Source organism: Pholcus phalangioides, unplaced genomic scaffold (assembly GCF_987345545.1).
Source record: "Pholcus phalangioides strain wild (caught in Gottingen) unplaced genomic scaffold, Ppha-v1.0 ptg000031l_1, whole genome shotgun sequence".
Lineage (NCBI taxonomy): Eukaryota > Metazoa > Arthropoda > Arachnida > Araneae > Pholcidae > Pholcus > Pholcus phalangioides.
In genome coordinates this window covers 9,320,751-9,344,078 of record NW_028301621.1, presented here as the reverse complement: position 1 = coordinate 9,344,078, position 23,328 = coordinate 9,320,751, and the positions used below count along the sequence as shown (strand labels likewise).

Sequence of the window (23,328 nt, the reverse complement as noted above, 5' to 3'; positions counted from 1 at the left end):
GAAATTTGTATTATTTCAAATTATAGTCTATTTTTGTGTAAATGATTGTGGTTTCGTTGAGAAAATGTCAGTTGTAGCTTCCAAAATACGCATTCTTGTAGTGATAAAAATCGCAAAAAGTGGTAGCAAGCAGTTTTATTAATTTTATTCTCTTCATTCTTCATGAGGATAAAAGTAGTATATAATGAGGGAGTAGCCACACAGAAATTAATCACAATTGAAAAGTTCAACCTTTCACATCGTTTTCAACAATAATACATGTATCAAGGATATAGGTTCATGTTGTAGCCATACTATGAACTTAAAAAAATTAACTAAAATACGCGCGTGTGAAAAATTTTTAAATATTTGTTTGAAACATTCATTCCAGAGAAATCATGTGCGCAGTTACAGGGCCGGATTAACCATTAAGCAAAATAAGCACGTGCTTAGAGCATCAGTACTAAAGGGGCACCACCAAAAAGATATATGGTATTTTATTTTTAATGCACGATTAGTTTTTCAACATCCATCATCCGATAGAAGATCCTAAAATTTTAAGAACACTTGATTGTACAATTGAAGATCATTATCACAAGAATGGCACGAAAGATGAGAAACTAATCATATTGCAAACTAGACCACATTATTTTGCTGAGTTTTTTCTGATTAGCTTTTCACAATTTTCATAAAGTACGCCCAGGGCTGTCTTAACATTATCACACGCCCCCCATACAAAGCGATTTTTCTGAGAGAGGCACTACTACCTAGCTAAAAACTCCTACCTACCTATTTGCATATCCACTCTTGAAAATCGGAACCAGATCTAATTTTCACTTGATATCCCGGTGTCAGAAGTGCCCAGATGGACCCATGCAGTAAACCAAGTTTGAGGGTCATTAGTGTATCAACTGTGTAGTTGATCTATAGTAGTAAAAGAAATGCTACCAGGTATAAATTACAAACTTGAGAATGTATCTGTTACGGTAAAAGCCCGAAGTAAATCCTAGGTTTTACCAAGTCGAGTTGGTAAAAGCCCGAAATACACTTGAAAACGTATACATTTCGGGGTAAAAGCTGACATTTCGTAACTTTCATGAAAATTAGTAAAAATGCGAATTTTCTAATTTTCATAAATTTGAGAGCTTGTCATTTAACAATCACAACGATCCTGGTGCTAATTAAGCTCATAATTAATTAACTAATTTGTCATTCAAATTAGTGAAAATTTGTGAATTTACTAATTTTCATAAATTTGAGAGCTTGTCATTTAACAATCACAACGATCCTGGTGCTAATTAAGCTCATAATTAATTAACTAATTTGTCATTCAAATTAGTGAAAATTTGCGAATTTACTAATTTTCATAAATTTGAGAGCTTGTCATTTAACAATCACAACGATCCTGGTGCTAATTAAGCTCATAATTAATTAACTAATTTGTCATTCAAATTCGTAAAAATTAGTATAATTGCGAATTTTCTGATTTTTAAAAATTTGAAAGCTTGTAATTTAGTAATCACAACGATCCAGATGCTAATTAATTAACTATAATTAGTGATTAAAATTCTTATAAATTAGTAAAATTCTGAATTTTTTTATTTTTATCAATTTGAAAGCTTGTCATTTATTAATAACAATGATCCAGGTGCTAATTAAAGTAGTAATTAATTAACTAATTAGTGATTAAAATAGTGCTAATTAAGATCATAATTATTAATAATAATTAGCGCGGTCCACCTGCTGACACTTCATCGTGGCTCGAGTCATATTGAACGGACATAAATTTTTGTCATACTTTTAATGCGCTTTATCATCCCTTTATCAAATGCACGTTGCAATTCGATAACTTTGATCATTTTTCGAATTTTGTATTGCCTATTTTTGTGTAATTAATGTAAATTAATAGAGGAATCAAGTACTGGAATTCCATGACCCCCACAAGAGTAGGGCTGACAGGCAAGATCGTCGTAATAGCATCATGGGCCCCCGAGCCAAGGGATTTTTTTGGAGGCCCTACCTGAAAAATTCAACTACGTCTCGTTTTTCTGAGGCACCTCTTCTCTTGAGGCCCTTCGAGCACGGCCCGGGGTGGGGGAAGCATGCGTTAAGACGGCACTGCCTAAAGTTCGCACCAGGCGTCCTCCTTTTTCGGTTTTGAATCTGGTAACCCTATCTGAAGACCACATAATCTGTGTTTTCACTTATTTGTTCGCTCATCCATATTGTCCGAATTTTTTCGTGGAAAAAAAATAATTATTTTTTGTACATGGGAAAAAAAATCGATTATTGCAAATGTACGAATTTTGTTACCGAAATTTTCGTCTCATAAAAAAATGTTATGCCAAAAAATAACAAAAAGAACTCTCTTTTTCATCATCGCATGAGTTGCCTGAAATTTTGAGATTAAATGGCAGCACCAACAGTATATAAATCAAGCCTCCGGAGAGAGTATGACGTCAGCTGTCTCCGCCTTGGCAGTGCTGAGAACTGTGTCCCCCAATATCTTTCGTCGGAACATCACGTGACTCGGTGAAAACAAACACGACCCCCCCCCCCCTGTTATTTTCTTATGACATAAATAGGAGTTTAAAACAATAAATGAAAAAATAATTTCAGCTTGGACGAGATAATTCCAAAATTAATGAAAGTTATCATTTCAGCATTAAAGAAAGATAATTTCAGCATTAATGGAAGAAAATATTCTAGAATTAATGGAAGAGATAATTACAGCATTGATAAAAGTCATAATTCTAAAATTAGTGAAAGAATTAATGAAAGCGATAATAATAAAATTAATGAAAGATAATTCCAGAATGAAGGAAAGAGGTAATTCCAGAATGAAGGAAAGAGATAATTCCAAAATTAATGAAAGATAATTCCAGAATGAAGGAAAGAGATAATTCCAAAATTAATGAAAAAGGGATAATTCCAAAATTAATGAAAAAGGGATAATTCCAAAATTAATGAAAGAGACAATTCCAGAATTCATGAGATATAATTTCATAATCAATGAAAGAAATAATTCCAGCATTAATGAAAGAAATAGTTTCATAATCAATGAACGAAATAATTTCAGCATTAATGAACGAAATAATTTCAGCATTAATGAACGAAATAATTTCAGCATTAATGAACGAAATAATTTCAGCATTAATGAAAGAAACAAATCCAGAATTAATGAAGAAAAATTTCAGAATTAATGAAGAAAAATTTCAGAATTAATGAAAGAATATTCAAGAAATAATGAAGAAAAATTTCAGAAATAATGAAGAAAAATTTCAGAAATAATGAAGAAAAATTTCAGAAATAATGAAGAAAAATTTCAGAAATAATGAAGAAAAATTTCAGAATTAATGAAGAAAAATTTCAGAATTAATGAAAGAATATTCAAGAAATAATGAAGAAAAATTTCAGAAATAATGAAGAAAAATTTCAGAATTGATGAAGGAAAATTCAAGAGATGATGAAAGAAATTATTCCACGTTAATGAAAGGAATGATTCCAGTATTAATGAAATAAATAACTTTTTTTACCTTTAGATGAGTTCTTCTCTATCCTTTTTTTAAATCTTGAAAACCCAATATTTAGAGACCGACTTGTACATTTCTATGGAAAAATTGACAGGCGGGAACTTTGTGTTCACTGAGTCACGTCATTTCCTTGTATTTGATGGCGCTGCAGTCGCGGCGGCTGAATGCTCCGTCCAGTAATATAAGCCCCATGCATGCCTCAGAACCTGTCGTCTGCTTCTCTCCAGGTGACTTGTTTTGGACGTCTCCTTGTGTCCATAGGAAATTACTGAACTGGTAGTTCAAACTTCCAGTTATGTTTGTGAGCTTAGCTTGTAGGGAACCGACTTCGTGTCTGTCGTCTGCTCATTAGGAGGTTCTTCGTTTTGGACGTCTCCTTATGCTCAAATAAAATAACCGAACTTTCAGTTCAAATTCCCAGTTCAGTTTATGAGTTTCGTTTATAAGGAACTGAGCGGAATAAAGAATATAGTTTTTTTTTACTTTAAACTTCATCATCACCACATTAGTCGCTTTCAAATTTGACATTAGATGGCAGCACATTACTATAAAGTGGGAAGTGGAAAAATTCGCGTTTTACGATCTTACCTGTCGTTTGCTTGTGTGGAGGACCTTTGTTTTGGATGTCTCCTTGGGTCTTGAAAAAATTACTGAACTGGAAGTTTGATCTTTCAGATCAGTTTATAAGCTTTGTTTATAACGAGCAAAGCTGAATGAAGGATTTAGTTTTTTATACCTGAGCTTCGTCATCACCACATAAGGCACTTCTGATTTTGAAAGTAGGTAGCAGCACCAACAATATTTTTAAAAATGAATTTCTTAAAGTATTCTAGAGTATTAAATTGATTTTAATTCCCTTTTAAAATTGTTAGTGCCATTGTGAATTCGCGGCAAATGCTACAAGGCAAAAAAAACTGCTCTGGCTGACGGTGTAACATTTCGAGTCACCGGCAAAGCGCTTTCAGAGAGCAACCTCTTCAAGCGCTTTGGTCACCGGTATATACGGGTTTTGTCATTGCGTAACGCAGAGACAAAGCTATATAGAATATTTTATATCTTCAAAAAGGGGTGGTTGATAACGTAAGCAACCTTCAAACCCCCTTTCCTCCCTTGTCATCAAAAGTCAGCAAATCCGGGACCCCTCTTATGAGTTTGTTGATTTCAATTTCGATACGGTGAAAATCTGATATTTCGTTATATGACAAGCTGCCTTCAAGTGGCTTTTTGGTTCATTATGTGGCCGCTCTTTCGCAGGCGAACGAGGCAACGTGCGAGTTGGCTTAAACACAACACAATATTTCGCATAATAGTCTGTACTATATTTAATATGCTAGGCGCATAGGTAACGGGGCATGTGGCATTTTACTGGCGAACCATTGGTCCTAGAGGCATACTTCCAATTGGAAAAAGTACCCGAATAACGTGTCGTACTTAAATATTACATTCATGTTCGAAAGGGTTGTATAGCTATTAAAATGAAAAAATTAATTTTTTATATAGTCCCCGCGTGCCCGAAAACCCAGTTGAAAAGCTGTTTCCCTGTCTCTCCTGATGACAACAAAAGAAATAATTCCACGTTTCCAAGTGCAATATTCAGAGATATGAAAATCTGTTGGAAAAAACATATCTAAATGTGGAAAAACAGTTTTACCCGTATTTAACGCTGTTTTTTTCCACTTGGAAAAATGCAATTTTTATTGTTCGCGGCAGGAGAGACGGGGGCAACAACTTTCTTACTGGGTTTTAGGGCACACGGGGACTGTATGAGGAGTTAATACTTGCATTTTAATAAATATGCAATCTCTTGCAACATGAATGTACATATATAAACATGCATACATATATATATATATATATGAAACATATTTGATTCATGTTGCCAGGGCTTACATAGTTATTAAAATAAAAAGTTAAAATGGCGACTTGACCGCAGCAAAAAATTGTTGGATGAGTATAAGAAACAAGCCTGCCGTTCGGAATCGGCAATAAATTGTAGGTCCCAGTCTAATTAGCCCTCGTGTGCAGAAAATGACCGTGGTGCGACAAAAATGATCAATGATCAGACCACTCAGTGCCAGTTGAAGATAGCTTTGTGCTAAACTAGATGGCTATCCGTCTGTAATTGCATGAAAACGATATGTTTTTTGTTACAAGCTTTCATTTCTCACCCATCTACTTCTTGGATTGCATTTACTACCAGCACTCAAAAGAATGTCAATGAATGGTCAACAAATCTTTGTCTGTTTTCTTTATGGCAGCCCTCTTTGAATGAAAAGTCTTCGAACACACACACGTTCTGTCTTTACAGTTACTCCATTTTGCTTTAAACTTCTTCTATAGTTTGTGTCAGGGCCTACTGTCACCCCCAAGTCGTAAACCCACCGAGATTACACGCAACACTTTTTTTATTTCCTTCCTCATGTTAATGTTACTTGAATAGCGGAAAAATTGCGAAAAATATATTCTATACATTTTGTTTGAAATTGAATTTTTTTAGTCAGAGTGACCAAAAAGAATTTTATTCCACAAACTTCTCTCTTCATGGGCCCCGTATCAGTAGCCTTGGCTCCCCTTCTGTCAGATTTTCATCCGTGCCCCCCCCCCCCTGGAATATCCTAGGGCCCCCTGAGGCCATATGGCCCCCGGTTGAGAACCACTGGTCTAGACCAGTGATTTCCAACGTGGGTGATGCAAAGTTCCAGGGGGGCGGTGGAAGCTACAGGTATAACATAGGATCCTATGGGTTAGATTGCGTTGGGGGCGATGGGAGAAAAAAATTTCTGAAGAAGGGGGCGATGGGAGAAAAAAATTTCTGAAGAAGGGGGCGATGGGAAAAAAAAGGTTGGGGAAACTGTGCTCTAGACAAAGTAATTTTAATTAATGCTCACATCTGGAAACCATTTTCCATTGAACACTAAACATGATGGTGAATGGCGTAAAAGGAAATGGCATATCAAGAGAATCAATAGTAGAAAATGAATAATAGAAAACTTGGAAACAAAACGAGAGATTGGAAATCTGTTAAAGATGGTGTAATCGCAAATCAGTGAAAAATAGATAATGAAAACAGTTGTACTCGGATTGAATTTTTTATGAAAATAGAATCATTGTGTTGTAAATATCTAATAGTTTAATCATTATAATATTCTACGGTTTTTATTTCCATAGTTTAAATCAAAAATAATTTAATTCTATAGTTTGAATTCTACCATAACTTATATTAAAAATAACTTAAGTCTTTTTAATCACTATATTTAAATTTCTGGGAATTTCGAATAAATATTCTAAGAATGACTCGGGAAAAGAAGTCACCTCAAAGTATGTTGAATCAAATTGAGGTAATATAATCAAGAGCGAACTCAAAAAGAAACCTTTATTATTTTAGATATGAAATGTATAAATTCTAGTAAAAGAAGCGAGATCAAACGTTCAAAAGTGTTTGAAACTGAAGGGAACGGAAGCACAACTTAGACTTGCATCAGCGGCAAAAACAAGAAAAATAATTACTTTTTCTAATGAGTTTTGAATACCTCTTTTAGTTAATTTTTTTTTAATTAGTAATTACCAGGTCTACAAGCTATTCATTTTCAAATTATTTCTAAAATTTATAATATCATATATGTTAGCCTCTCATTTGTTCATATCGTAGAGAATGTAAAAATATAAATATTAAGAACTCTCTTTAAGAAATTGTTTTATGATTTAAAAATTTAAAAAATAATTATTATTTCTTCTAGGGGAAATCTCTGTATTTTCTTTTTTGTACCTTTTTTGGGGGGGGGGGGGGTGGACACCCCCCTTCTTCTGAGCAGAGAACACTTTTTTGAAGTAAAAAGTAATCCTGCCTACGCCACCGCATATATGTATATAAAAACTGTGTATTTTATTTACTGCCAAAATTTTAAAGTGCTACAAAACAGATAAATGCAGCTTCAAAAATCATTTTTCCTGCTATAAAAATCAAATTTTCATTTTCCACCCCTGCAAGTTGGTTTAAACCTTGGTTTTAACCAAGTGGTTTTTTTCAAAAATCAAATAAAATTAGCCTGAATATCATTTTTTTTCCTAGAAAAATATCATATTGGTTCATTATTAGCCAAAATTTTTCGTTTTCACCACATTTTATATTCTTGGGGTAGATTCTGATGGTATATCTTTAGATGATACAAATGGTTTTTTCCAAAAAGTCTCATAAAAAAAAGTGGCTTGAATATATATTTTTTCCACATATGAAGTATCTTAGTTATTTAAAGTTTATATACAGAAGCCAAAATTTCTCATTCTTACCACATTTTCTAACCTTTAGCTACATTCTGATGCTCTATCTTTATCAAATTCATGAATAAGGATTGCATCACACATCTAAATGTAGTGGTGTATTATCTCACAGGGTTTTGCTTTCCTTCACAAAGAAGCAGCAACAGTAGTGACACCTTCACGCTAGGGACAGGTGGTCTTATAATCCCATAAAGACACCAGCTGTCCTTAAAGAACAAAGACTAGTACATACTAGTAGTTACATTTCACATCACAGACATTTTCATTTTCTTTCAAATAAGAAGTAGCATATCTCACACTGTATATCACCCAGTGTTATACAGGGATAAATATAAAGCCCAGTTAATCAAGGTTCTACTGTATAGTCGTAACAGATTTATGAAAAATAATCAGCTATATACACGAGGTCATTCAAGTATTACGTCAGCATCGAGGGGGGAGGGGGTTTCGGATTTGCTGACTTTTGATGATAACGGGAAGAGGGGGTTTTGAAGGTTGCTTACGTCATCAACCACCCCTTTTTGAAGATATGAAATATTCTAAGTTGCTGACGAAATTTTGGTGACCCGGGGGGGGGGGGTTCAGTGTTTTGCTGACTTTTGCTGACAAGGGAGGGGGACTCAAAAATGGCTGAAAATCTGATTACGTAACACTTGAATACCCCCAGAGTGATTATAAGTGAAGTTTTGATTCCAAAACTACACAGTAAGTACTGGTCAGAACGACTTGAAAATTTGCACGGATACTCTTGAAGAAATGGAAATTTCTTTGGCAAAAGAAACAAAAGTGCAAAATGTGCAAGCAGATGATGCTGTACTTGACCAGCAGTATAATCTACATTTTGATGTGTAATCACATCATTTCGACACTTCCACAGCATCAGTGTGTGGATAGAACAACTTCTACCAAGATACACATTGCAATACGAGCAACGCAGCTGCTGAAGATCCATTTTGATAATAACAGGATGACACAACACCTGGCTGGCCGTCAGTTCACCTGACTTTAACCCTTGCAGCTTCTGGCTGTGAGGGGTTCCTCAAAATGTTATGAACAGTGGTCGGATTGCAAGCTCTAGTGCAAAGTTTCCCAAACTTTTTGTTTCCTCGCCCCCTTCTTCCGAAATTTATTTTCTCTCATCGCCCCCAACTCATGCCATCCCATAGGATCCTATGTTATACTCGTAGCTTCTATCGCCCCCCAGGACCATTCCATCGTCCACTGGGGGCGATATTGCCCATTTTGGGAAACACTGCTCAAGTGCATCCCCTATATGTTAGAAGTTCCTCAGGAATATTAACGTGGGGGCGCGTTTGGTTTAATAAAGGTGAATTGAAAGCGCATCCACATCATGACCATGGCATACTCTGATCTGTTGTTGAACAAGAATTTGTGTGCTTTCACCTCATAGGCAGAGAACACGGTGGACAACATATTTAACATTTCTTGAGTAAGTTGTAGTTTTATTTGTTCAATTACTTCACTTTTTTCTGATGTTTCCATGAATTATGAAATCGTGTAATGCTATAATTAAGTTATCATTTTGCCATGACTGGCTATCGTTTCCATTCTGCGAGCAAATTTCCCACATGTTAGATATGATGCCATTAATTTTACATTTTTAAGTATTTTTTTACCTTAGTTATAATCACCCTGTATATTGTAAATCATCGCTAGTTAATCTGCATTATTTATACTTCATTAAATACATTATATTCACCTACTTTTTATTATAGTTTTTGCGAAATAGCTTCATAATTAATCATACTGAAAGTAACTGGAGAAAGCATCTTTATATTACATATATGTGATTAATGATAACATTAAAAGAATTTTCAAACACAAAGTAATCCATTGAGTTAAGCTAAAGTTGGTTTTTGTTGTTGTTTTTTTTTTGTTAAAATGTAAGAAATATTTATTGATTAATTAATATGGAAATAGTGTTAATTACATTAATAGGGGTTGATAAAATACTCGCGTAAAGTACCAAAGGATGTTTAGAGGTGTCGCGAGTTCGATACCCGGTTCATCCTTGTCAGAAAACTTTCCTGACACAGGGGTACAACAAAAAACGGCGATTTGACGAGGGGTTAGCACACCAACCTCTCGATGAGCATAAAAAACAAGCCTGCCGTTCGGAATTGGCAATAAATTGTAGGTCCCGGCCTAATTAGCCCTCGTGTGCAGAAAATGACCGTGGTGCGACAAAAATTATCAATGTAATTACATTAATAAACATTTTATTTTAATTAATTATTAGAAGTTTGAATGATTTTTCAGAAATTTTATTGCTTTTAATATTAATACTATTTTTAACAAAAAAAACCGGCTTTTTTTTACCAACCCTGGTCTTAACGCATGTGATATGTGAATGCCATTTCCCATAGTCAATGAAGTCTTAACGCATGTTAATGCCATTCCCTATAGTCAGTGAAGTCTTAAAGCACGTGATATGTGAATGCCATTTCCTATAGTCAGTGAAGTCTTAACGAGTGGGCTTGAAATCAAGATCCCTTAAACCATGGAAGGGTGAAAGGTTCAGGAGATAGAAAGTAGAAAGCGGTAGGAGAAGCGTAGATCATGACTGAGGGGTTTGATAATGAGTTGATATTGCGAAAGAGAATTCCTTTTTGCCCCCAGATCTTTCTTCAACATTCTTCTCTTGTATAAGCCTGTCTAGTGAACAAGATAAGAAAATTTAAAACACAAATATTTGCTCACTTACCCACAGAGTGCTGCTGGTGAAGACGCTGAGGCGCAGTGGGACCGTCAAGTTGAATTCCTCTGAACTGTGGTGGGGCTCGTGGAAAGTCCACAGGATGCTGATCTCTGCAAGGGCAACCAAGAAAAATAAAAATAACAACGTATGAGCATTATTCTGAGCAATGTCTTGGCAGCAAAAAGTTTAAACTCGTGGCATTCACAAGTGAAGGTCGGTAAACACTGGAACGAGGAATTCCAGTCAATGACGTCATGCCATGTCCATGGGTTGACTCTTTCCACATGTATGACGGACCGTTCGTTGGAAATTATTTTCCCTCATGTCTCGAGTTGGGGGTCCCAGTTGGTGTCATGGCCACCCGGAGGAGACACATTCAGGAGCTTTGACGTTTGCATCTTGATGTTTACCGTTTCTTGAGGAGCTACAATTATTTGATTCTCTTTAATTCAGACATGGGCGGTGTGTCAGCGGGGATCCATGCCCCCCCCCCAAATTCAGCAGTAGGGCCTTCCCTGAGCTAGGATCATCAGTGGGTCTCCGCACCAGATTTTTCACGGGCCCATTCTCTATAGTAAAAAAAATGATAAGATATCCCGGTGCCCAGGCTAAAAGCCCTCTTAGCCCACCCTTGTGGGAGAGGGGGGTAGGGGACATCATAGGCGTTAAATCCCCCTCTCAGCATCAATAATAAATTTGCACACCAATATAATGCTCCCCCCCCCCCCCAGCCCTTCATCGTCTAGCTTCGCTTATGAGTCCAGAGGTCTTCACATGTTATTGCTGGACTTGGGCAGGTATCGAAAGGTGAGGCCACAGCGAGCAGCAAAACTTTATAGACCGTGGATAATAATGGAGTAAAAATGCTCTAAATGTCCAGCATTGACCTTTTAAATGGCTAGGTACTCTACCAGTGGAGGTAATCGCCCCACCTAAGAGCCATTATGATAAAAATTTATTTGACCCGTAAAATAAACGACGATTCTCTGAACTCATGTAATTAGTCACCCGTCCCTACACTTCATTTACAACCCACGGACACTTAAAGATCTGGACCAACCCGGAACTTCTTTGGCCAGGGTATCTAACTGAAACCCCCCCCCCCCAATTTCTTCAAAACAAATAGTACCAGTTACTGACCACATTTATACGTGCAAAACATACTTACGATGGGTGGCCCGATGCATCCAGTAGAAACCGAAGTCCGTTGCGACCAGGCAGCCCAGCCATGTCCAGGGCGAGTCCCAAGGAAGCTCCACGACTCTGCAATGCTCGAAGACCAGGGTATAGAGGAACAGCTCGAAACCGTGCAGTGGTATCCTGCAAATAAGGATACCAACGATACATTTTTCTTACATACTGTAATTTTAAAACGGGAAATATCTAGATTCAAAGCATATTCTAGGTCAGCGTTCTTCAAACTTTTTACAACAGCGAACCGGTGAGTTAGTAGAAAAGTTTGGCGGACCGGTGGAAATGGGAGAAATATTTGGCGGACCGGCAAAAGAAAAGAAAAGTAGGAAAAACCATTTGCGGACAGACCAAAATTAGGTAAATTGGATATGTTTGCGGACCGGGAAAAAAATTGATTAGTAAAAAAATAATCTGCGGACCGAGTAAAAATAGATGTGCCCTCGTGTGCACGAAATGACTGTGGTGCGACAAAAGTGAAGAGATCTGGGAGGGGGGGGGGGGGGTATTTTCTATGGGGTGAGAGGTTGCGTTTTTTCCTAAAAAATACAGTCGGCACCCCCCCCCCCCCCGTATTCGCGGTTTCCATATTCACGGTTTCCGTATTCGCGGGTTCTTTTTTTCCTTCATTGGATTTTTTTTTTTTTTTTTTTTGCAACTCTCAGAAATTGTCATTCATGTGTTTTGTTTACAAAATTTGAGTTGTGCATGTTTAGGATGGCTCGCTAATGACATTACTGCCATCACTAGAGCCATGGCAGCTCCCAAGAGAGAAACAGTCACCTCGGGTTGGATTAACCTTTGGCCGCAATGTGCGCTAAAGGACGCAACCATTCCTACAGAGCCAACTGAAGAGACTATAAAAGACATTGTCACGTTAGCGAAACAGGTGGGTGGAGAAGGGTTCAATTATATGGATATAGAAGTCGAACAGCTAATTAATAGCAATTCAGAGGTATTGGCCGAGAAGGAATTGATGCAGGGTGACTGCTCCTGAAACTGAAGCGATACCTGATGAAGATCAAGATAAAGAAATAGAAGACAAGTTCGTTCACACCATGAGTAGTAACATAGCGGAAGGGCTTCGCACGTTCAAATCAGCAATAGATTGTTTTCATGACATAGACCTCTCTATGGTACGCTCTTCACATGATGAGAAATTGGTAGAGGAAGGTTTTGTCAACATACTCCAACATACTTGATGATATGATGAAGAAACGAGAAACAAAAATCTCAATGTTCTTTCAGAAAACATCGCCAACAATCGCTGCTCCCTCTTTTACATTCCCTCATACCTCTACGTTACCCTGCGCTTCTCATGCTGTTCAATAAACGAGATATACAAGGAAAAAAACTATGGTTCCGGTTATTCGCGGATTTCCCGTATTCGTGGTCACCCCAGTAACGTAACCCCCCGCGAATACGGGGGCCGGCTGTATCAGTATAATTTCGGCTCGGGAGGACCTTCTCCCCACCCCTTTGCGTACGAATAGGAGAAATGATTTTGCTACCCGGCACAAAATAAATGAAGAGTATATGTATAAGCTGCTACACTCTATTACTAACTACTACTACTAAACCACACACATGCACACACCTCGTCTATATTCCTCTGCGTAACTTTTAACTAATTGGCACATGTTGGAATGTGCGTGTACGTGCTGTGAACCTAACGTGAAGATTGCGTCTATATGATGCTTGTAATGTGTAGTGCTGCCATCTGCCGTCAATTTTTCCTAAGTACGAGTGAAATTTAGTGATTGAATAATCGTGCCGTTGTAAGCTTGTTGTTAATTACGTTACAGCTATATAAATTGCGAAATGTTTCGAGGACCCCAACGTTTCAAGACCACTGTTCTACATCGGTGATTCCCTTCCCCCGAGGGGGCCTGCGGGAACCCCAAGATCGTTAAATTACAAAGCAGCAAAATGTAGCTATGGTATAACCGTTATGTGCATAGGCCTACTGAGCTCTTGGCTCCCCTTGGTGTTAGATCAAAGCCGCCGCCCCCCCCCCCCTTTCGGTTCAGTGCCAAATGAAAGACATTGTCGTAGATCATCAAGGGCGCTCAACCTTCAGGACAGTGGGGGCCGCTTCATTGGTTTGAAAACTCGTCTCAGGACTCTTAATGAAGTGATCTGAAACAGTGCCGCAGGTTACTAGAGTAATTTGTAAATGTGCCACGGGCTGTTTGAGTGAACTGTAAATATATATGCTGTGGGTCACTTAAGTGATCTGTAACCATGCCGCGAGCCACTTGAGTAATCTGGAGTTGTGGCACAGATCGCTTAAATTGCGCCACGAGTCGCAAAAGTGCTCTGCGACTTTGCCGCGGTGATCTGTAAATGTGCTGTGGATCAGTTCAGTGATCTGGTAATGTGATATAGTTCGTATAGTTCATATTTGTAACAAAATTATTGGGTTTGAGGTCGCGGGGCCACATCAGATGACTTCGAGGGCCAAATTTGGCCCGCGTGCCATGAGTTGAGCATATGTGAGGTGCTTCCAAAATTTCAATATACAATCGAATACAGTTATAACGAACTCCAAGAGACCGGACAAATTACTTCGTTATAATGAAATTTCGTTATAAAGGAATTCCAGATTTTTGCATAATTCCTATGTAAATTTATCTGAGGGATTAGAAAAAAGTGTTCGTTAAAACGAGATTTTCGCTGTAACGGTATCCGTTAAAACGGGATTTGACAGTATTAATTTAAGGTCTTACTTGAACAGTTCGACCAACATCCCCTGGCATATGTTCGTGATGGAGTCGTTCAACCTGGATATGGATCCCCTGGTCACGAGGAAAGCGGCCTGTTCCAAAATGATCATCAGTATAAAGACTGGGGTGACCTGTGGAATGAAAAAGAGACAGATCTGAAATCAATTCAATAATCTTATCGAGTTCTGTGAGTCCCCCCCCCCCCCACACACACACACTTCACCCTATAAACAACACCATCTATAGCAAAGCGCTTGCGGAGATCTCTGCAAGCGCTTTGATCTATAGGAGAAGGCCTCCGCGCGAAGCTCGTGACGTCACTGAAGAAGTTATTTCACCTGTAGTCATATTGGATATACTGCAAAAAGGGGGTGAAGATATCGCATGCGTCGGCTTGCTACTAATTAATATCCAATGGCTACAGGTGAAGTAAATTCTTCATTGACGTCACGAGCTTCGCTCGGAGGCCTTCCGCTGTAGACGTAGGCGGAAATTCCCCCAGACTTCCAAGTCTGGGGGGGGGCACGGTCATTATTGCTGGGGTGCCCACGATGATGATGTAATAACTATAGTTATTGGGCACCTGAACTAACATTCTCCCTATTGATAAGTCCCCACTTTAGTGATCTCTAAATGTTTCACGGATCCTTCAAGTGCTCTGGAAACGTGTCCTTGCAGCTTAATTGGAACTGTGTCACGCATCACTCAAGTGATCTTGGAATGTTCCGCGGGTAACTTCAGTGATGTAGAACCGCAATGGGAGCCGCTTATGTGCTCTAAATGTGCCACGGATCGCTCGTGTTCTGGAACAGTGTCGCTGGTTACTTAAGTGACCTTTGAATGTGAAAGTGATCTTTGAGGCCTACTTCAGTGACCTGAAAATGTGCCACGGGCCACTTAAATGCTCTGGAATTGTGCCACGGGTCATTTAAGCGATTTGTAAATGTGCCGCTAAGTTCATTTTTACAAAATTATGTTTGAGGGGACAAGCCACATCAGATAACACCTTCAAGGCCACATTTGGTCTGCGGGTCAAGGGTTTACCCATATAGGGCTTAAAGGGTGGGTCGCAATCAATTTCTTAAAGAGACATTTTGAGTTCTTACCCTTCAAATAGCATTGAAATTAACAGAAATGGATTATAACAATGTGTATAAAAAATAATTTCCTTTCGAAATTTTAATTTTTTTTAAATATTTTTTGCAATAAAAATTTTTTTTTTCGTCTGTGGGGGTGGCGCACGAGCCTCCTATGCCCCCCCCCTCCCACGTACGTTTCTGATCCCACCAATATATGTTGGGGTGGGGGCAGTGCTGACGAGGAGGGGAGGAAAGCAGACGACAGAGTAGCAGATGCCAAAGCCATATACTTTATATTGCCGTCCTGATCTGATGCGCCTCGCTAGGAAAACACAAACGCGTAGCGTGATTCTGTAACACGTTTCTGTCGGTGCGAAATAGTCTAATTCGGTTCACGCTGCGCAACAAACCTATTCCTAGGAAAACCCGGCTTTAGGATGTCAATATCTGTCGTTTCAAATTCGATTTGTACATTAGCGTCCATGTTCATGTAATCCAAACGCAGTAAACGGGAAGCTACGAGGGAACCGCATCACATGTTTCAACCAATGTATCGATGCGCGGTCGCGGTAAGGTATGGCTAATTCTCGTGAGAAAAATCTTTTTTTCACGTATAATGGTAACGAATATTTTTTATAATTAAAAAATTTAAACGAATAAAGATCGGTTCAGAACGATATTTTTCAGTATTATATTTTCAATCAGTGTGGGAAAAAATGTAAATATTCTCAATAAATAATCATTATAAGCCTCCGATATATGGGAACTATATTTTGTGGCGAAGGAATACACTCTCTACCTTTCTCTGCACTGCAAAGTTAACGGGCTATAGGAATTTTGGGATGACCACATTTCCAAGCATAGATTACGTAAAATGTTTCGGTGGAGTACTTTTAACATTCTGTACGATCCTTTGGTTTTGGTCTGTTGGTCGCCAAATACTCACAGTGTTTGTGTGAAATTTTCCGTCAAAGGGTACAATTTTCCTTTCCGTTTCCGCGTTAGACAGGTTCCGTTTAATCCAGGTTTTTTAATGTGTATTTTGGCATTGAAATCACGGGACCACCATTGTTTTCCATTAAAGACAGGTTTTAATGTAAAGGGTGATTATAAAAAAACTATCCCGACATATGGGCCCCTAACTATCATGCTATTCACAGAAACTAAATGAAATTTTGGCATAAGGTATTTTGATGTATGCGCTCAAGAATGATATGAAAAACAACAGTGTCACTCTAACAGTTACGATTACAGTGAGAAAATTTCGAAAATATCAAATGGCAACACCAAGTTTTTTGTATTGGAATGCGATCTCCATTGTGAAAACCCCTAAATAGCGTTCGAACGGCAACTGTAGCATGAAAATCACCGGCGGTAGATAGGCTAAAAGTGAGGACAACCAATAAGGACAGAGAAGCAGCATAAAACAAAGCATTTTATTGTGTTTTCCACATGACCTTGTGGAGGACTAATCAGGCTGGGATCTCAGCCGAAGAAACGGTGTGACGAATGAAACGAACATTAATGCTCTGGTGCACGGCAAAGTCCTTTTTACCTTTTCCTTGCCTAGCTCCGGGGATTTTCGGGCTACGGGTGCCATTCCAACGCTAAGTGTTTTTCAGTATGGAGATCGCATTCCAATACAAAAAACTTGGTGTTGCCATTTGATATTTTTGAAATTTTCTCACTGAAACCGTAACTGTTAGAGTGACATTGTTGTTTTCCATATCATTCTTGAGCGCATACATCAAAATACCTTATGCCAAAATTTCATTCAGTTTCTGTGAATGGTATGATAGTTAGGGGCCCATATGTCGGGATAGTTTTTTTATAATCACCCCGTATATAAAATATAACTCTTCTTTGAAGAGGGGAGAGACCCATAACGGGTGGGTGCACCTGTTTACATTTTTTCTCATGGGTTTTGGAAACATGCCTGCTCTTCAAAGGGTTAACTGAGCATATTTAGCACACACACACACAGTGCCGTCTTAACGCATGGGCCCACCCGGGCACGGCCCGGGGGCCTCAAGAGAAAAGGGACCTCACAAAAATGAGATCTGGTAAAACTTTTCTAGAATTTACCAGGTAGGGCCTCAGAAAACCCACTTGGCCCGGGGGCCCATGATGCTCTTAAGACGGCCTTGCACACACACACACACACACACACACATATATATATATATAACGTATTATCGAATCCTTATACAGGGTGCTTCAGAAAAGATGGGAAAAACTTTAAGAGGTACACACTAATACAAGAAATTGCAATCAAAGAATGTATAGTCTTTACATGAAACGCAAACGCGCTGGCGCGTTTCGAAACGGCCGCTCCACAAACGTTAAAACGGCATTCCTGTTAAAATTTATCGTGAGAAAAAGAATACCATGCATGCAAAAGTAACCTGGGGAAGAAGAAGAAACCGTATGCGAATCTGCGTCACAGTGAATAAAAGGCACGGATGCCAGGCGGTTGCACAACAAAGAGGTTGTAATCCCCCTCATTCATTGCGGAAAAATCCCTTGCCTATAAGCCTGTGATGCTTTTAAGACTTCCCTGGCCGTATTCAACCTTTGTTTTTTCCCCGTGAAATGCATTTTACATCGCTGCATTTCTCGCCAAGAGTAGTTTATAAGGAATAATTAGTGGTTTGATCGACGATTGGCAACATTTTCAGCGAGGATTGGCTATGTCCCGTAATTATGATCTCAATCTCATACTTAAAAAGTCTTTAAAATGTCAACGTCGGTTATAACGACGAAATTTCACGGAAAATTTCTTCGATGTCTTTATAACCGAGTTTGACTATAAATGTTTGAGGGGGCAAAAAAAATGTAATTATAATACTGTTTACCTCTTTATAGTAGTCGGGGACGTCGGTGACGTCTGGGAAGAGATTCTCGTTCGGATCGACCAAATAGAAAAGATACCCCACTCTCTTCAGGAACTGCCGGACGTCCGCCATCGCGCAAGCCTAGCTCACTATTTGGCTACAGCAACAGTATTTTTTCCCCCCTCTTCTTTGATGCCATCGAATTCGAGGGACAGCAACTTGAGAAACGGCAAATGGTTTCCCCATGGCCGAAACTTTTAAGAGAACTTACCATACGCCAATATTTGCATAATACGCAAACACGCATATTTCGAAGGACGTACGCGTATCGGATATGAAGGTGGCGCTTCAAGAACAATAGCGGACATATTATAGTATGCAATACAGGGTTTTTCTCTTCACTTTCGGATACGATATTTGCACGGTCTGCGCTGGGGTCATGTATTGCGTCAAGAGAAAGTGGGAGGGTCACGGGTCATGTGTGTTTTTTCTTTTCTCTCTCTCTTTGTTTTTAAGAAACTCTTTCACACCTGCATAGGCACATTTTTATGGTTTTGCCGCGCTTTTTTTCCACGGTGATATAACCCAGTGGTTCTAAACCGGGGGCCATATGGGCCCCCCCCCTAGTGGTACTGGGATACTTCAAGGGGGCCACGGAAAAAATGGAGAAAGGGGCCATGACAGGTGGTTTGGAGGGCTGCAGAGAGCTGAGAAGAAAAATTAAGGTGTGAAGAAATAAAGCTTATATATTAGTGACTGGACACTTACAGAATCCAACAAAACTACCCCTAAAAACCAGGGTCGTTTTAGGGCATGGACCCACCTGGGCCTCACCGCCTACATTCTGCAGCAGGTTCACTGGGATGGGGGTTTTTCGCAGGCCCCTCTATATTAAATTTATAGTGCGAAAAAACAAAAATGATGAAAACCATATCAGTTCCCCCCTTCCTTGGGCTGCAGCTCTGTCAGTCCCACTCTTGTGAGGGGGGTCATGCCCGGGGGTCTCATGTCCATAAGTGGCCCCACCTTATGATATTTTGTACAGTACAATAAATTTTGAAAATAAGTTGGAAATATGTGGACTGTTTATTTCCAGTGTGGCACTACCATAGCATCACTTTGCCTAAGGCGCCCATGATGTTGAGACGGCCCTGAATAGAACTCGGACTAGCAGGGAGCTCAATAAATTCTAGGCCCGTGGTCTGGAGGCCAATCTAATTTGCAAAATTTTCGTTCAGTTATCAATTCACTAAAAAATTCAATTCAATACGTATAGAGGATCTTGCTTCTAGATGAGGGTCGAAGACTCTAGGTAAGACAGGGGAGCCACGAGAAAAAAAATATGGTTCAAAGGGGGCCACGGGCAAAAAAAGGTTAAGAAACACTGATATAACCCGCTCGGCCTCCACTCCTGTAAATACACCTCGGTCTCTTGGTCACTCCTTTTACCACTCACGTGCTTAGCCCCCTCGGATGCTCACACACTCTCTACGTCACTGTTTTGGTCATTCACATGCTTGCATAAGCACTAGGTCACTCTTTTGCTAACTGACATACTCACGTATTCTTTAGGTCACTCTTTTGGTCACATGCTCTGACCTGATCCTTGATTTTTTTAAGTCATTCTCTTTTGGTCACATGCTTACATAGGTGGAGATAGACTTGGAAGTCTGGGGGGGCAAGGTCATTATTGATGGGGGGAAAAGGCACGATGATGATGATGATGTCAATTCATATACATACATATACATTAGATCTGCCCACTCAACTTTTGATGCTGGGCCCCCCACGCCCCCTCCTCCGTATCTCCGCCCATGCATGCTTACCTGATCCCTAACTTTCTAGCTCACTCTTTCAGTCATTAACATGCTTTCACTCGCTCTGGATCACTCATTTGGTCATTCACATGCTTGTACACGCTCACTGACCTGGGTCCTCACTCTCTAGGTCACTCTTTCGGTCGCTCACTCACCTTGTCCCTTGTTCTCTAGGTCATTCTTTTGAGATCACTTCCATGCTCACATACACACCCTCAGGGCCGGGTTAACCATTAAGCAAAATGAGCACGTGCTTAGGGCATCAGTACAAAAGGGGCACCCCAAAAAGATATCAAATGGTATTTTTTTTTTTTTAATGTACAATTTCTTTTCAATATCGATCATCCGATAGAAGATCATCCTAAAATTTTAAGAACACTTGATTGTACAATTGAAGATCATTATCACAAGAATGGCACGAAAGATGAGAAACTAATAATATTGCAAACTAGACTTCACATTATTTTGCTGAGTTTTTTGATTAGCTTTTCATAATTTCCATAAAGTACGCCCAGGGCTGTCTTAACATTACAAAGCCCGCATACAAAGCGATTTTTCTGAGAGAGGCACCACTACCTAGCTAAAAATTCCTACCTACCTATTTGCATATCCACTCTTGAAAATCGGAAACAGATCTAATTGTCACTTGACACCCTGGAGAAGTGCCCAGATGAACCCATGCTGCAGTAAACCAAGTTCTACAGAATAAGGACACGATTTTTGTGGGTCATTGGTGGATCAACTGTGTAGTTTGATCTATAGAAGTAAAAGAATTGCTACCAGGTGTAGATTACAACCTTGAGAATGTATCTTAAAAGAAAAAATACCCAATATAAGGATGATTCATCAGAAATAAGATACCTATTGGCAGGGCCGCAACTAGATACTTGGTTAGCCAGGGCAACTACTCATTTAGGCACCCCCCCCCACCTCGTAATGCTGAAGGATAGGTTAAATTTGCGCCCACGGCACCAGACCCGCCTATCCCCCCCCCCCCAGTTATGGCCCTGCCGCTGCCTATTGGTAATATTATGGCCATTCTAAGATTCAATGGAGTGTTGTTACAGCCTTTATCTCGTCAACCGTTCGTCATAGTGGTATGGTTCTAATTTTAAAAAAAAAATTGTCAAAATGTGACCAGAAATCACCCTGTACGAGTTTTGAAGATAAAGATACAGTGTACACAAAATAAAAAATGTAAATTTTTATGTGACCCCCCCCCCCCGCCCCCCGCTAACTTCCAATTAGACAGTTGTTGCTCTTTCTCTTCTGAGCCCAACAAACAAATTGCATGATTTAACTGCATTATTCCCCTCTAAAAAAATTTTATGTAGTTGCTCCTCGACGACTTACAAACTTTTCGAGTTACGAACATAAATCTTGAAGGGGAAATTTTTTTTCAGAAAGAACGCATTTTATATTACACTCATTTTTTTCATTATTCCAGAAACGCATTGATGATCTGGATCAAACACGATGCATTGAGAGGGAATGACATTTAAATTAATTTTACAAAAAATTCATAAATTATTAATAATAATTAACGTGGGCCATCTGTTTGCGCTTCATAGTGGCTAGAATTATATTGCTCAGACATCAATTTTTGTCATACTTTTAAAGCGCTTCATCATCTCTATAAAATATACGTTGCAATTCGATAACTGATCATTTTCCGGATTCTTTTATTGCTGTTTTTGTTTAATTAATGTAAATTAATCGAATTAAAAACGAATCAAGTACTGGAATTCTATTACCCCCACAAACGTGAGGCTGACAGGTAGGATCGTCTTAAGAGCATCATGGGTCCCCGAGCCAAGGGATTTTTTGGAGGCTCTACCTGAAAAATTCTCGAAAAATTCAACTACGTCTCGTTTTTATGAGGTACCTCTTCTTTTCAGGCCCTTCGGGCACTGCCCGGGGGAGGGGAGGCATGCGTTAAGGCGGCACTGCCTAAGGTTCGCACCAGGCGTCCTCCTTTTTCAGTTTTGAATCTGGTAACCCTATCTGGTAAGACCACATAATCCGTATTTTCACTTATTTATGCGATCGAATTTATATATCGTTCGAATTTTTTTGTGGAAAGATATAATTAATTTTTCTACATGAAAAAATCAATTATTGCAAATGTACGAATTTTGTTACAGAAATTTTCGTCGCAAAAAAATTTTATGCTAAAAAATAACAAACTCTCTCTCTATTTTTCATCATCGCATGAGTTACTTGAAATTTTGAGATTAGATGGCAGCACCAACAGTATATAAATCAAGCCTCAGAATCTCTGTCGTCTGCTTCTCTCCAGGTTCCTTGTTTTGGACGTCTCCTTTTGTCCTGAAAAAATTACTGAACTGGCAGTTTGAACTTCCAGTTCTGTTTGTGAGCTTAGCTTGTACGGAACCGAACTTCTTGTGTGTCGTCTGCTCATTAAGAGGTTCTTTGTTTTGGAAGCCTCCTTATGCTCAAATAAAATAATCGAACTTTCAGTTTGAATTCCCAGTTCAGTTCACGAGCTTTGTTTATAAGGAACTGAGCGGAATAAAGAATATCGTTTTTTTTACTCTTAATTTCATCATCACCACATGAGTCACTTTTAAATTTAAGATTAGATGGCAGCACATTACTATAAAGTGGAGTGTGGAAAAATTCACTTTTTACGGTCTTACCTGTTGTATGCTTGTATGGAGGTCCTTTGTTTTGGATGTTCCCTTGGATCTTGAGAAAATAACTGAAATTTGATCTTTCAGGTCACTTTATAAGCTTTATTTATAAGGAGCAAAGCTGAATGAAGAATTTAGTTTTTTTTATACCTGAGCCTCGTCATCACCACATAAGGCACTTCTAATTTTGAAAGTAGATAGCAGCACCAACAATATTTTAAAAAATGAATGTCTTAATTATTCTGAGAATTATATAATTTAATTTTAATTCCCTTGAAATTGTTAGTGCCATTGTGAATTCGATGCAAATGCTACAAGGAAAAAAAACTGCTATTAGCGGACAGCGTAACGTTTCGAGCCACCCGGTACATACGGGTATGAAAACAACAAATATAATATTATATAAGAAATTAGGCTGAAGCTTTTCAACCCCCACAGAGGCCGTGCGACCTGTGCAGCCACATGGGGCACCTCTGTAGAAAAGGGTGCCGAATTCGAGTTGGAAGGTAAAGAAAAAT

At 38.9% G+C, this 23,328-nt stretch overlaps 1 protein-coding gene across 1 annotated transcript in view; it reads right to left on the bottom strand.

The window, feature by feature from the left end:
* The window catches only part of LOC149067117 (alkylglycerol monooxygenase-like), a 43,083-nt gene extending 24,528 nt beyond the window's left edge, over positions 1-18,555 (bottom strand). The window contains exons 1-4 of the mRNA XM_089252999.1: positions 18,361-18,555; positions 14,430-14,557; positions 11,678-11,829; positions 10,516-10,619 (exon numbers count right to left, since the gene is read on the bottom strand). Coding sequence (XP_089109125.1) covers positions 10,516-10,619; positions 11,678-11,829; positions 14,430-14,557; positions 18,361-18,471 — 495 coding nt within the window. The 5' untranslated portion in view covers positions 18,472-18,555. The remainder of the gene's footprint in view (positions 1-10,515; positions 10,620-11,677; positions 11,830-14,429; positions 14,558-18,360) is intronic.
* Between the last annotated feature and the right edge of the window lie 4,773 nt (positions 18,556-23,328).